Consider the following 15966-nt stretch of genomic DNA (forward strand, 5'->3'; position numbering starts at 1 on the left):
TGACCCTAAAATTGCTATGGAAGAGCAAGTGGAAGGCACACAAACCTTATCTGCAGCCCAGGGTTTCCATGCCTTAGTATAACTTCTAGAGCGTCTCATAGAAACATAGGATGGGGGCGCCTGGCTGGCTGGCTCAGTCGGTAGAACACGTGACTCTTGATCTCGCAGTCATGAATTCAAGCCCCACGTTGGATGTAGGGATTACTTAAATAAATAAACAAACTTAAAAAGAAACATAGGATATATTTAGAACTAAATAATGCCGAAATTGTATACATGTCCATCATTGTGGGGTACAGCTAGAGTGGTACTTAGGGACCGTAACAATAATTTATTCCATTATAGTTTGTAACTGACAAAAATTGGAAGTGGCCTACATATCTATCCAGAATAGAACAAATAAATTATGAGACTAATTAAAAAGACCATGATAAGATACCACTTTTTTTCATTATAAAAATATGCAAAAAATATATATTATGTGTGCATATAGTAATACTTTTATGTATAAGATGTGCATATATTTTTATGTGTACATCCATTTTATGTATATAAGTAATTATATGAAGCTGGTGTGGGAATAATAAACTCCAAATTGAGGGTAGTTGTTACTCCTGAGGACTGCAGAATAAAGAGGGACGTGAGACGGTCATACAGGTTTCAATTGTAAATGCGACACTACATTTCTATGTATGTAGTTTATGTTACACATATGAACTACGTTGATAAAACCATTGCTCTCTTACAGGTCTCCTCCAGCCGACCAGACCTTTCTGGCTTTGATGAAGATGATAAGGTGTGCACTTACCATGGCTAGATAATTAACAGCATCTAAGTCTGAAAATTTAGGATATCCTGGTGTTTTGAAAATCTCAGGATTTCCTATCTCAATCTTATTCAGATTATTGTCTCTACATGTCCATTTTCAAGTTCAAATAGTTGATATGAAATTGCTGTGCACTCAGTGTTACGTTGTAAGTTAGCATATTTGCCGTATCAAGCTGATACTACACATAATTGAATGTCTGTGTGTTAATGGGTCTAACTCAATGCTTTAAGAAGGTATTATATCTACCCTAGCAAAATCAAAATTATTTCAAGTAGGTAAAATTGGGGATTTAAAATTAAGGACATATTACAACATCACCTTACTCAGCAAATATTTCTTGGAACATATATTGTATATATGTCCCTATGCCAGGGACTAAGTGATTCAAAGAATAGAAGCACAGATTATGCCCTCAAGAAGTTTAAAACTAGTCTTTAGTGGCAGCCAACTCCTGAGAAGTTGGAGTAAGATTAAATAAACTTATACATACAAGTTTTCTCTCTCTAGTATACCAATATCTTATGCCAGTTTGATACTTTTAAATCTCAGGCATATGGACTAGAGTAACCATACCACCTAGTTTGTCTGGGGCAATCCCAGTGTATGCCTGCTACCCAGGCAAGATTATCAGTGGAACCACTTCACCCTGAAAAGTGTTTCGTTGTGGTCTTTAAATTACCCAGTCATCCTAGATAACACACCAAATGTATAAAAGTGGCTGCCTCTGGGGAGGAAGGAAAATGAATGGGACCTTAGAGGTTCAGGAGAGGATTTTACTCTGTTCATAATGATTTTATTAAGTCTTGAACAAACATGATACAGGATTAACATTAACACTCTAGCTATATCTTGGGTATGACAGTATTGGTCATGTTATTCAGCCATTCATACTTTTCTATATGTTGGAAATATTTTACAATAAAAATAAGGAAGCGCACATACTGCCTTTAAAAATTAGAACAAAACTCAAATCTGGGCTTCATTTCTCATTTTTTTTTTAAATTTTTTTTAACGTTTATTTATTTTTGAGACAGAGAGAGACAGAGCATGAATGGGGGACGGTCAGAGAGAAAGAGGGAGACACAGAATCTGAAACAGGCTCCAGGCTCTGAGCTGTCAGCACAGAGCCCGATGCGGGGCTTGAACTCACGAACCGCGAGATCATGACCTGAGCGGAAGTCGGACGCTTAACCGACTGAGCCACCCAGGCGCCCCTTCATTTCTCATTTTTAAAGGAACTTAACTGCAGTTAACCCATGTCTTTTCCTTGTAGGGTTGGTTAGAGAACCAATTAGACATGTCTAACTACAGCTCCAGTTACCAAGATATAGCCTGTTATGGAACTTTACCCAGGGATTCGCCTCGAAGGAGTAAAGAAAGTAGTGGTGAGATTGTTTTTCCATGTTCTTTCTTTATAATTTCTTAGGAAAAGCATGGGGCGGGGGGATCCTTTTGTAAGTGGCCTATAATAAGATAGGAACCTGAAATTCTTAGTGGGCTGGATGTTTCTAAACTGTCTTCTTGAATACAATATGTCACATTCACTTATTTGATTTCTTCTTGCTTTGTAGCCAGTATATCTTCCAGATAATAATAATAATAATCGGCTTTTTGTGTAGCACGTTAGAATTTTCAAATCCTTTTTCCCACATCATTTCCTGAATTTGAAGTCAGTTTTGAGATGCACACAAATCTTATTACATTATGGTTAGACTTCATTCTTTACCAAAAGACTATCTACCCATGTGATGTTTTTGTACTCAAAAGATTTTTACAAGAAATTTTTGATTCCCCGAGCGGTTCCAAAAATGATACCAGAAATGAGGTTGATCAGTGACAGCATTATTCCTTAACTGTGTAATCTTCCAGTGCCCTGAGAGGAACAGCATTCTCTGAATATGTAAATCAGCTTATATTTTACCTACTAAATGACACTGTACCAGAGAATTGGGAAGAAAATACAGGAGGAGGAAAAGAGGCCCTAAACGGCCAGAAATGAGTGAAAGCAGGAAAGAGGAATTGTTCCTCAGCCATATGGAGCCAGGGTGGCTTGGGAGAAAAGGGGGCTTGCAAGAAAATTTGTACAGGATCCATTCATTGAACGTTTATTGAGCCTCTACTTGCTATATGCAGTGAAAGATACAAAAAGGTACCATTCTAGATCCTAAATTCTAACTGTGGAATGAGATACATGGAAAATTAGATAATAAATGATAAAGAGCCCAAATGCGTGTACGGACAACAGCGTCCAGGAATTCAGAGCATTGGAAAATCAGCATGAGTTGAAATCGCTCTAATAGGTGGTGCTTCAGGCTGGATCTTGAAAAGAAGGTAGAAAATTTAGTTTCTGCTTTCTTCGATGCCTCCCAGTCGTTTGATGACTCTTTGTGACTCAGTAGATACATCTCCATTCTTGACCACATCTGTTTGAATCGTTAGCCAAATATCAGCATGTTAATTTCTTTGTTACACCAGATCCTCCTCCTCTGGCTAGGTGATGACTGTGCTTCCTGTGCGCTGGTTAAAAGTGCTCTGTGCCTGTGAATTCATGCCTGTTTGTCCTTCCCAGGTTGTACATCCGAGAACCCTCACGCCTTAACAGTCAGTCCTTTTAAAGCATTCTCTCCCCAGCCGCCAAAGTTTTTCAAACCCCTGATGCCTGTAAAAGAGGAGCATAAGAAAAGGATAGCTCTTGAAGCGAGGCCTCTTCTAAGCCAGGAGGTAAGTACCAGAGTTCTCTGTGCCGCGTAAAAAAGAACAGAATTGTGTTGCCTGGGGAGCAGCGACAGTTGTGCATTTACAAGCTGGGCGCTGCGTGTAGACACATGTGGGTCACCCAGGGTCACGGGGGAACTTGTTGTGTGTTGTTATTGCTGTTATCTTCTTTCTGCTTACGGCTTTTCAAAGTATTTTTTTTAACGTTCCATGTGAGAAAGATGTTCCCTAGGTGTTTGGAAAATAGTAGGGGCTTTTTTTTTTTTTTTTTTTTTTAATTTGATAAATCCAGTTATGCTATTTGCCATTAGTCTGTGTAGTCTTGTCAGACTTCATCAGTGGTTTTAACTTCGGCCCGCGAAATCTCCGCACTACTCCTGTGGAATACAAGTGTTTGTGTTGCTTTGCTAACTTGCACGTACTTAACCGTGTATTTCGGCTGTCGGCGTCTTCTGTGTGTGATGCATCTGTGTGTCTTAACCTTTGCAGAGCATGCCTCCACCTCAGCCACATAACCCTGGCTGCATTGTGCCCTCGGGAAGCAATGGCAGCAACATGCTACTAGAGCACAATAGCAAACGTGAGAAGAAGATTGTAAGTTCCAGAACCATTTCTGTCGTATTGCCCGGTGGTGGGTTTTAAGGCCCTTTCACAGACAATCATCCAAATCCTTTAAGAAGAAATTAAGATAATGTATTGGGTCTTTCTCTCTCTCTCTCTCTTTTTTTTTTTTTTTTTTTTAAGAAAACAATGTGATCACTGGTAATGAAATGTTGCATGAATGTGGCCATGACCTTTGATTCTTCTAAGTGTGCATTCTATTTTATTTATTTATTTATTTATTTGCTTAGTATCAACTTGTTTAGAAAAAGGGGAAAAGGCACTCTTACTGATTCTAGTCTTTGAAAAGGATAACAAAGAGATCGCTTTAACTGATTTCTGGATCTTTCTAATGTGTCTCTGCATACTGCCCAGATTCTGAAGTTAATCTACCTAGAGGAGTTGCACTTACTTGCAGTGAGTAATCATGCACTTAGCTGTGGGGATGTTTGAAAGCTCCTTTCGTGTCGCCTGATGCTCCCGCTAAGCTGATTCTGCAGCTTGAAGCCGTGCTGCAAACCCTCACTGCCCCCGTTACCGCCTCAGCACCTCAGGCGGCAAAATAGGTCCCAACCCCCTCAGTGTCAGGCTGGCTCTTGGGATGGCTTATCTGTATTTCAGCCACAGGTAGGTTGAAACTCTGCCTGTAAAATGCCCTTCCCCAGCTCTTGGTTTTCAAATTACGCATTTGCAAATCGTTTTTAAGACGCTGTTATACCAGGCACGGGGGATTATATGTGATACCTCAATTTAAAAATCAAACTGTAGGGTGCCTGGGCGCTCAGTCGGCTAAGCATCTGACACTTGGTTTCAGCTCAGGTCATGATATCACGGTTTGTGGGTTCAAGCCCCGCAAGAGGCTCTGCACTGATGGTGTGGAGCCTGCTTGGGATTCTCTCTGTCCCTCTCTCTGCTCCTCCCCTGCTCATGCTCTCTCAAAATAAATAAACTTAAAAAAAATAAAATAAAAAACAAACTGTATTCCCAGACCTGGAAACAGTTTTCTTGTGTCTGAGCTTTCACTCTCCTGTGGCTTCCTGGGCTTTGAAAAAGTAAAGCAGCTTGGAACAAGACAGAGCTGGTTGGTGTTTCCATCTGAGGACAGTCTGATCCGTGGGCAGTCCGTGGGAGGTTTCCTTTCCCAGCTGCACATCAGACCTGGTCCAAAGACTCTGGGGTGTGAGGTCCTCTGAAGGTTCTAAAATGGGCTCCTGCTGCTCACTGTGTGAACCTAACAGGAACTTAACCCGGAATGCAGTTGGCCATGCACCTGCATGCTTGGAGAGCTCACAGGCCTTAGGAAATGACCTTCTCATTCCTCCTGTCTGTGGAGGACAGAAGAAAAGGCACCATTTCCCCCTCCCCTCTGTCCCTCTCCCCACCGTTGCTTCTGTGTTCTCCCTGCCCCTCAGTCCCAAGTCTCCATCATAGTTCCTGCTGGAAAAGAGGGTGAACATCAACACCTGCCCCTACATCTCTAAATCCTAATATGTTGCTCATTCACTTACTCGACCTCCCCTGCTTAATTAATAAGGCTGCAGCATGGGCTGCAAAGGCCAAGTAGCTAGCTCATGACCCCTGCAAACCCTCTGGCTCTCTGGCTGGTTGGATCTGTTGGATGATGTGGAACCAACTACCATGATGCATGGGTAGTAAATTTAAACCTCTTGTAACAATCCATTCTGGTAGAACACACCATCAGGAGACTGCTGGATGACCCTTCTGGGACTACCCAGCAGATGGTTTCACTGTTGATAGAGTTTGCCTCTTCATTATTTTCTTTACTTTCCTTGTATTATTTTTATATAAAACCCATTTCAGGACTTTTAGCTAGCAGAGGGTAGGATGGAACTGGCTTCTCTTAACCCAGCAACTCTCAAGCAGCACTTAGCCTGTGTGTGGTTGCATGCACCTTGAAGTCTACTGAGTAGGGTTTGAGGGTACCATTTTTATTGCTGGAAACTTGAGAGAATGGCCTCTACTCTCCTTAGAAATCTGGCACCAAACAATAATGACAAAATCTTTAAAAAAGGAGAAAGAGGGGTTCCTGGGTGGCACAATCAGTTGAGCGTCCAACTTGGGCTCAGGTCATGATTTCACAGTTCATGAGTTCGAGCCCTGCATCGGGCTCCATGCTGACAGTGCAGAGCCTGCTTGGGATTCTCTCTCTCTCCCTCTCTCTGTGCTCCTCCCCAACTCGAGATCTCTCCTTCCCACCTCTGTCTCTCATATATATATATATATATATATATATATAATTTTTTTTTCTTTTTTTAAAGAGAAAGAGGGGATCTTGGCTGCTTAGTCAGAAGAGCATACGACTCCTAATCTTGGGGTCATGACTTTGAGCCCCACATTGGGTGTAGAAACTATTTAAATAAATAAAACTTTTTTTAAAAAGTTTTTTTAAAAAGTTTTAAAAAGAAAGTCTCTGTCTCTTCATCTCTGAAACTATTGAACTGCTTGATTTATTTCAGATAGTCCTGGCTTTTCCAGGATGTTCTGGTAGATTTTAAGGGTATTGCTTGATCTGAGGTTCTAATTCTCTGTGGGAAGCTTTCATTTTATTTCTCCTCTTACAAATGGACATACACTGCTTTATCCTTTTGTTTCCCATTCACTCTCTTTCCTTTTACACTCTTGAAAAATCCGAGGGTGAATCAGTGGTTTGGTCTCATCAATGGAGTTTGAAATAATTTCTGATAGTTTCAAATAGAATATAGTTACATATAGCTAGCCTTGATTCTTTTATTTAAAAAAAATTTTTTTAAGTTTATTTATTTTGAGAGAGAGTGCATGCACGCAAGCAGGAGAGGGGCAGGGAGAGAGAGAATTCCAAGCAGGCTCTGCACCACCAGTACGGAGCCTGATGTGGGGCTCAAACCCACAAACTGTGAGATCATGACGTGAGCCAAAATCAAGAGGCGGATGCTTAACAGACTGAGCTACTCAGCCTACTGAGGCTTGATTCTTAAAGCACAGTGTGTTGTCTGATCAATTTGGGAAGATACACAAATGTACTTCATGTCTTGTTTAAATAACATAAAGGCAACAACATGCCTTTGGAGTCTATCTTTTTAAGTCATTAAGCAGAGAGAAGATTAGAAAGGAAATCACTTCTCCCTCTCTTGGGTCTTGCATAGACAGCATATAGTTTATTTCTCCGTTTTACAGATGAGGGTTGTGCCCAAAGTCTCGCGGTTAATGAGAGCATAAGAACAAAGGCTCCGTCATCCCTCAGCACAATTGGGCTGACCCCAAGGACTCCAGATGCTCCCCCAAATAGTGCAGTTTTAGTTGCCCTGCTGCTGCTGTTTCTAAAAAAGGCTGCCCGCCTTTTAGTACCATGGACAGAAGTACTGGGGCCCTAGGCTGATACAGTCCTTCTGAAAAGAGACCATCTCCCTGTGTGGACAACACAGACCCCATTCCATGTGGAAGTAAAAGTGACTTTGATCAAGTGAAACTCCTTGCCAAGAGTCACTGCTTTAATGTGGGTTATGATCCCTTCTTAAAGTCAAGGTATGTTGTCTATAGGTAAATATCAGCTGCATGAACTGAATTGCAAAAATCAAATCATGAAGACTGTAGCTATAGAGAGACTTGAGAACTTGACTCCATGCTTCACTTTTGGGCAGGGTTTTAAACCTTTTTGTCCTTAAGACATAATAGGAAGGTGCTTAGCTTAGTCTCCTTGAAGATACAACGATAAATATTTCTGGAGTAGAAAGTCTGTCTAACCAAATTCCCTTATGGCACAGTTTAAGCCAATTTTAAGTCCTGTTTTTTCTCCTTGAAGGCAATAACTCAATAAGCCTTCAGTCTGGTTTACATGTTGGGAAATGTTTAATCTCTACTGAGTTTTCTTCTTCATTTTTGAAATAACTTGCCCCAACTCCTCTAGCCTCTCTCTTTGGGTCATTCCCCTCCCCCAGTCCCATCCCAGGTGCAACACTATGGACTGATCCCTATTTGAACTTAATCTCTTGGTGGTTTTGTAGACTCTTCAGTTTTATTAAGCTCCTTCTAGTCCTTTAGGAATAACTTTTTATCTTTGTGAGTTTGATAAATGTGTACCTGTTTCTACACAGTAAACTATGATTGAATATTTCATTCAGCAAAGTTGTGTTTTAGGGTGACAGGCCTTTCCTCGGTCTTGAGAAGACATAACTTCAGGCATAAAAAGGGCTCCAAGTTACTAATTCTCATATTAAGATTTGGTTTTCTTTTCGACAACTAACTTTTCAGTAATTAATTGCATCAGAGATTCCGGGGCTTGGGGAATTCTTTTTCTTTGCCAGCTTCAGTCAAAAGGAAATATAAAGGGGGGGGGAGGCACTTGGGTGGCTCAGTCAGTAAAGAATGCAACTCTTGATTTTGGGGTCGTGAGTTTGAGCCCCACATTGGGTGTAGAGCTTACTTACAAAAAAAGAAAGAAAGAAATCTAAGGATACAAACACTAGAAATTCAATTTTGAGTCTAAACATGTCAAGTAGAGGAACATCTGGATGGCTCAGTCAGTTAAGCATCTGACTTTTGGGGAGCCTGGGTGGCTCAGTTGATTAAGCATCTGACTTTGGCTCAGATCATGATCCCATGGTTCGTGGGTTCTAGCCCCATGTCAGTCTCTGTGCTTACAGCTCAGAGCCTGGAACTTGCTTCAGATTCTGTGTCTCCCTCTCTTCTCTGCCCTCCCCTGTTCAGGCTTGCGTGTGCGCACACGCTCTCTCTCAAAAATAAACATTAAAAAAATAAATTAAAAAAAAAAGAAAACAACCAACTCTTGATCTTGGGTCAGGTCATGATCTCATGGTTCATGAGATGGAGCCCCACATGAGGCTCTGTGTTGACACTGAAGAACCTGCTTGAGATTTTCTCTCTCCCTCTCTCTCTGTCCCTTCCCTGATCACGCGCACTCTCTCGCTCTCTCTCACGCTCTCGCTCTCTCAAAATAAATAAACTTAAAAAAATTAAAAGAAAAAAACAAATAAACATGTCAAGTAGAGAATCAATAAAATACGGGCAAAAGCCACTGATTGAATTCTAATCTTTGCTCCTTTCCAAACATTCCCCCCCCCCCCTTTTTTAATAATGCTACTTGATTTAGAATGTAGCTAAAAATAAGGTGGTGAGATTAGTGTTGCCAAAAATTTTGTTTTGCTAATTTTCTGGAATTTTTACCAGTGATATTTGATACTCATTCACCTTTGTTTTTTGGGTTTTTTTGTTTTTTTAGTTTATTTATTTTTGAGAGAGAAAGTGCAAGTGGGGGAGGGGCAGAGAGCGAGGGAGAGAATGAATCCTAAGCAGGCTCTGTGCTGTCAGTGCAGAGCCCGATTCTGGGCTCAAACTCACCAACTTCGAGATCATGACCTGAGCCAAAGTTGGACGCTCAACCAACTGAGCCACTCAGGTACCCCTCACCTTTGATTAATAGCCATTGAATTAAGACAGCTGATGCTTTTGTATAATTTATATTCAAGTTATTTTAAAATCTAAGGAGCACTCAGAGAGAAACTTCCCTGCTCATTTGGTATCTTCTGAACCTGAGAGGTTTGTTAAAAGAGCTGTTGCCCTTTGAATTTTAAAGAAATGTTTGGAAAGAATTTAAGAAACACATTGTTTTCTGTTCAAAATTTAAAATCAATTTTAATTGTTATACCTAATTATAGTTTTCGAGTTATACAGCTTTTGAGTATTTTATATATATTATATATATATGTATGTATATAATAAATATATAAATAAATATAGATCTAGCACAAGAAAAAGGAAAAATAGGAAAATATTTCCTCTTTGAAGTACAGTGAATCAATTTAATGTGTAAGGCCAATAAAATAATTGTTACTTCTGCCAGATAGCATTTTACATTTTGATAAAAAGATATATTCTTAATCATATATGTCAAGGAAAAGCGACCATATGTTGTTAAACACTTACAAATTGTCATTTAACTTAAAAGGCACTACTGATGTTGCCATAATTTTTTTTGGTGATGTGGCCTAAGTATCCTTTGTGTCAATAAAATGTAATAAACTCAAGTAAAAAGAAAAAAACAACTAAGAAGCACTCAAGACTATTAAGGTATTGGTTTAGCCATTTAGCATCTTACGCAAAAGAAATTATTATTGTAAAATTCAGTCGATGAAATTTATGTTAATTTGTGAACTGCCGTCTCCCATATCCTTCAAGCAAGTTCTTCTTCCCCTTCCCTATCCCCTCTCTCTCCTCAACCTTTTGAAATGATACTTTAATGAGTAAGGTTAACGTTTTGGTTCCAGGTCTTTACAGTCTCCTTGCTTTTATACTGAATGAAATTTCCATCCACCAAAACAGGGTCCAGGATAGTTCTAAGGGCAAGGACCCAAAATCCTAACTCCATGAGGGCCGGAACCATGCCTGGTTTTGTTCAATGTTGGTATTCCCAGTTCTTGGGACAATGACTGGCATACAGTGGATGCTTGGTAAATACTCGTAGAATGAAAGGCATGTTTTCAGAGAAGAGGAATATTTGTTTATGAGGTTAATTAGAAATGACCAGATTGTGTTATCATTTTTTTTCTTTTTAAAAGCTCTACATCCAACGTGGGGCTTGAACTCATGACCCCAAGATCAAGAACTGCATGCTCTACTGACTGAGCCAGCCAGGCGCTCCTTATCATTTACATCTACATGTTTTATGTTGGTTTCCATCAAATACAAAAGAGACAGACTGGAAAATGGAGAATACCCACTTCTGCATATATACCAGTCTTCACAAACAGAATTCTAAAGCTACTTGACAAAGGAGATTTTCATTTAAATCTCAGGACCTTCCTCATCTCTGGCCAAATCCTCTCTATCCACGCTTCTCCAAAACCCTAAAAAGCGTTCATCGTTAGACCGACTGTTAGTATTTTACAACCTTACAGCGTTTAGTGTAACACCAGGAATGGGTGTTGAAATCATGTTCGTTGGCCTTTTCACTGTTGGGATCTTTATTTTACTACCCTCCCTCCCCGTAAAATAGCTCAGAAACCTTATACAAATTAGTTTACTTACCTGCGCTTGGCTTCCCAAAGCAAGGATTGTAAGAACAAACGAAGCGGCACGTCTTCTCTGCCCCTGGCTGTCCCTCTCCTCATTTAATTAGCAAAGGGAAATCATCACAACTGAAAACTAATCATCAATTAAAATGAATTAAGAGTCCACTGCACTTAAACCAGGGAAAGAAACATTTCTAATTAGCAGGGAGTGAGCACAGAATAAATAAATATCCTACGTATTAGGTGGGTTTATGCTCATGGATCTCTGAGAGTATTGTACTTGGGTCCACCGTAGGTGACAAGATTTAACCAAACTCAGGAACACTACACATGTGAATGCCTTTAATAGGAATGTATTTAAAACTTGACAATAAAGTCGCCATAAGGAGCTAATGAGTGACTTTTGCTTCGTTACTATAGGACTCTGAGGAGGAGGAAAATGATCTGGAAGCTCTTAACAGGAAGCTGATAAGTTCACAGCCTTACGTGCCCGTGGAGTTTGCAGACTTCAGTGTTTACAATGCCAGCTTGGAGAACAGGGAGTGGTTTTCTTCGAAAGTAGATTTGGTGAACTCAAGGGTCCTGGAGAAAGAAGTGTCCCGTAGCCCTACCACCAGCAGTATTACCAGCGGCTACTTTTCCCACAGTGCCTCCAACGCCACTCTGTCCGACATGGCAGTCCCTTCCAGTGACAGCTCGGACCAGCTAGCCATTCAGACAAAGGATACAGACTCCAGTGAGCATTACGGACCGTCCCTTGGGCATGATTTCAGGCCGTCCTCAAACAAAGAGTTGACAGAACTAGAAAGAGGCTTGCTTAAAGAGAAGATAATTATGGTGCCACTCAAGGAAAACAGTGCCTTAGCCAAAGGGAGCCCATCACCCCAAAGCATCCCTGAGAAAAACTCCAAATCCCTCTGTAGGACTGGCTCCTGTTCAGGGCAGGATGCCTGCTCCAGCCGAAATGGCCAACCAGTCAGAGAATTTTGCCCCAGGGAAGTGACCATAGAGCACACCACAGATATCCTTGAGGACCATTCTTTCACAGAGTTTATGGGTGTGTCCGATGGGAAAGATTTTGACGGATTGACGGATTCTTCTGGAGAGCTTTCAAGTAGAAGAAACCTACCCAATAAAATGGACAGGAAGAGTATCTCAGATGGGCCGCAGGGCCCTGCCCAGCTGCATTCCTCAGCAGAGAATGAACAGGTAATAAATTCCAGAGGCAGTCCTCTGTGTTCTGTACTGTTGGGGAGCCTGCCTGATTGTGCACCGACCCCCAGAGGTGCTTCACCACAGGACTTAGTAGGAGAGGTTCACATGGGGAAGATGGGCCCGCTGGAGCGCAAACTCACTGCTGCCCAGCTGGCTCTGTGCGGTGTCCGATGGACGATGGAATATATGGGACCAGTGGCTTTTTTTTTAATAACTTTTTTAGGTTAATTAATCTTTTTTTTATTTATTTTTGAGAGAGAGACACAGAGCATGAGTGGGGAAGGGGCAGGGAGAGGGAGAGAGAGAGAGAGAGATAGGAAATCTGAAGCAGGCTCCAGGCTCCGCAGTGTCAGCACAGAGCCCTTCTTGGAGCTTGAACCCATGACCCATGATCTCATGAGATCATGACCTGACCTGAAGTTGGATGCTTAACCAACTGAGCCACCCAGGTGCCCTGGACCAGTGGCCTTTCTAACAGGCATGTGGGTTGGTGACAAACTAAGCATTCACATGACTAAAGATCATTCAGTCTCATATTCCGTTCCCTGAGATGTCTAATTACTGGCTATCCCAAGGCATTCAGGTAGCACCTACTGTATTTCGTGAAATCTGTGATTTCTGTAATTACTAGATAAACCATTATTTTATGTATCACTGCAAAAAATACTTCCAATGAAACCACATGACATTAGTAAATGTGTAAGACACATCCCAATTTCAGAGGTGTTAAAAAGGGGCGTGGGGGAAGGGAGGCATGCATAGTAGAATTGATTTAAAAAACCGTCATTTAGTGCCCATAGGTAAAAGCATGTTTGGGGGAAGTATTGGTGAATTCCCAGAGCAGTTGAAGTTTCGGCTTTGGAAGTGACCAGGTTGGTTATAATGTTTAATTTTATAGTTTAATAGTTTAATTTTTTAGTTTAATTCCTAAACTAATGGAACAGAGTGGATGTTTGCTAACACTCGTAAGGAAAACAGCAAATTGTATAAATAAGAGATTATCCACTTCTGGGGGCTGGGCTCCTGAGAGCCACCATTTCTTTCCATCCAGGGTCACTGTTTTGGTCCCACATCCCCACTGCAGCTGAGTGAGGGATATGGGACGGCCAAAACTTAGCAAAACAAAGAGCAGACAGAACTAGAAAAATAATCTAGAAAGATATGATGCCATTGGTCTTGGCTTTGCTGAGGAAGTTATTCTGGTTTGGTGGCTTTTCCCCTGACAAGCTTTACCCCCTTTTCATACTAGCCCTTAACATTTCAGTGTGTAGTCACTTACACAGCATACTCCTAAATAAACTGCAAAACCCAGACGGTGATTTCTTGCAATAAAAACAAAAGACTTTCTTCCCCCAACATAAGACTAAGAATAAAGTTACTTGTTACTGTTCTTTGCCCATGAAACAACAACCCGTTTGTTTAAGAGCCTTTGGCTTCCTTTGCTCTGGTCTTCAGGCAGAATCTGCATTGCTGGCCTGGATCAGCCTTTTGGTCCTTCCTCTGTGAAGTCCAAGGGCTAATTCTAATGCTTCTCAAACCTAAGTGTGCAGCAGACTTCCCGAGAGGTATTGAGGGTGCCTCTTCAAAATTCAGGTTCCCGGGAGCCGCTGCTCTCCTCCGCTGACCCGCTGCTTCAGTGCAGTGCAGAGCGGGGGGTCTGTCTTCAGAGACCCCTCTGCTGCAGTGATAATAGGGGGTGGCCGAGGGCTTACAGAAGAGGAGACAACAATCCCTCCCCCTTGTTCCACTGATTGGATTACATAGAACCAACAAACGGGAACAGGACCTGATTTTTGTTTTCAGAGGCTCCAGAATAGTGTGTTCCTGCCAAAGATCCTGCCTTTTAAAAGTGGAATTTACGGGGGCGCCTGGGTGGCTCAGTCAGTTGGTCGTCCGACTTTGGCTCAGGTCATGATCTCACGGTTCGTTGAGTTCAAGCCCCGCATCAGGCTCTGTGCTGACAGCTCCGAGCCTGGAGCCTGCTTCGGATTCTGTGTCTCCCTCTCTCTCTGCCCCTCCCCTACTCACACTCTGTTTCTCTCTCTCTCTCTCTCTCTCTCTGTCAAAAATAAACATTTTTTAAAAAAAGATTTTTTTAATAAAAAACAATAGAAGTGGAATTTACAAAAATATTTGTTGTATCAGAGTAACATGGGATTAGGGTGATTTGTTTTAATTTTTTTAATGTTTATTTTTGAGAAAGACAGAGTGTGAGTGGGGAAGGGGCAGAGAGAGAGAGGAAGATACAGAATCCAAAACAGGCTCCAGGCTCTGAGCTGCCAGCACAGAGCCGGATGTGGGGCTCAAACTCGGAAACGGCAAGATCATGACCTAGGCTGAAGTCAGACGCTTAACTGACTGAGCCACCCAGGTGCCCCTGTGTTTTTGTTTTTGTTTTTGTTTTTGTTTTTGTTTTTGTTTTTTATTGCTTTAGTGTTTTTGTAATACTCTTTGGTTTTAGTAAGTTGTGACAACACTCTTTTACTTTAACTTTGGGTCTTCTTTCTGTCGTCACTTTTGCTAGAAGCTTCACTTCGGGGCAAGGTTTCTCCTTTGTCTAGTGTGAATCCTAGAACAGGATTCCATAATAAAGTGGATCCTGTGGGTCCCTTCAGGGAGAGCCCCTTGAGTGGGTGATGTCTGGCTGTGAATGGGCCCTGTGTGTACGTGGTGTGTGTGTGTGTGTGTGTGTGTGTGTGTGTGTGTGTGTGTTGGCATTGGGGGAAGGGCGGCGGGGATCAGGAGCTCGAACTCACCAGGGTCTGCATTCCAGGGCAGCGCGAGCACTCGGTGAAAGCAGCCAGCGCCTCCCCGCAGGCCACAGCATCTTCGTTGCGGTCTGCCTCGTGAAAGCACCAGCCCCATCTGTAAAACATGCTGCGGCCCAGCCGGGGACCCCAGACCAGCGTGGAGAAGCCGAGCGCTTCGTGGGCCACCTGCCTTCTCCTCCCGAGCTGGGAGAAGCTGGCACTTTGTCACTCGGGGGAATCGGCAGCCTCTGCTTTTTCCGGAAAGCCAGAGAACCGAAAATCCTGGATCGAATTAAGTGGCAGTATTTTTGTTTGCACTTATGACTACACACACCCACTGTGTAGAAACCTCCACAGATTCAAGCGAACTTTATTCTTGTACAATTTTAATCAGTTCTTACTGTAGAATCTGGAGTCCGTGCTCTTTTTTTTTTTATAAATAATATATATGATGTATATGAAATGTATATCTATAGTATGTCTGTTTGGAGACAGACGAGACTGCACACGAAAATGCAGATGTGAGTGGTTTCTAGAAAATCGTAAGGTACTGGGTTTGGTTACAAAACCACTTAGGTAATCTCTTATACATGAGCAGATGAAAAAGATCTGATTGCCTAAGAATGAGGTTGCGAATCCCTCTTTGCAGAAAAGGTTACAGAATGCCGTTCTTTACAACCAAAGAACTTACATAAGACTGAACGTTTTTGCTGTCCCCTCGTTTTGTGTGTACATATATGTCTGACTGTGAGTTTGGTGCCACACTCCTCTTGGCTACCAGGCCACATGTAGCTGTTCTGTGTCCTGTTTCATAAAGCACACTGAAAAATCT

General features: G+C 41.8%; 1 protein-coding gene across 7 annotated transcripts in view; it reads left to right on the forward strand.

Moving 5' to 3' along the window:
• KIF13A (kinesin family member 13A) overlaps positions 1–15539 on the forward strand; it is a 212544-nt gene extending 197005 nt beyond the window's left edge. For 4 of the 7 annotated variants that reach the window (XM_042937815.1, XM_042937816.1, XM_042937817.1 and 1 more), the window contains 6 exons: positions 749–796; positions 2103–2214; positions 3399–3550; positions 4034–4138; positions 11590–12378; positions 15158–15539. In XM_042937815.1, coding sequence (XP_042793749.1) covers positions 749–796; positions 2103–2214; positions 3399–3550; positions 4034–4138; positions 11590–12378; positions 15158–15178 — 1227 coding nt within the window. In that variant the 3' untranslated portion in view covers positions 15179–15539. The remainder of the gene's footprint in view (positions 1–748; positions 797–2102; positions 2215–3398; positions 3551–4033; positions 4139–11589; positions 12379–15157) is intronic. The other 3 variants (XM_042937819.1, XM_042937820.1, XM_042937821.1) reach the window with 1 other exon arrangement.
• Positions 15540–15966: the final 427 nt, after the last annotated feature.

The sequence above is a fragment of the Panthera leo genome, chromosome B2 (assembly GCF_018350215.1).
Source record: "Panthera leo isolate Ple1 chromosome B2, P.leo_Ple1_pat1.1, whole genome shotgun sequence".
NCBI lineage: Eukaryota > Metazoa > Chordata > Mammalia > Carnivora > Felidae > Panthera > Panthera leo.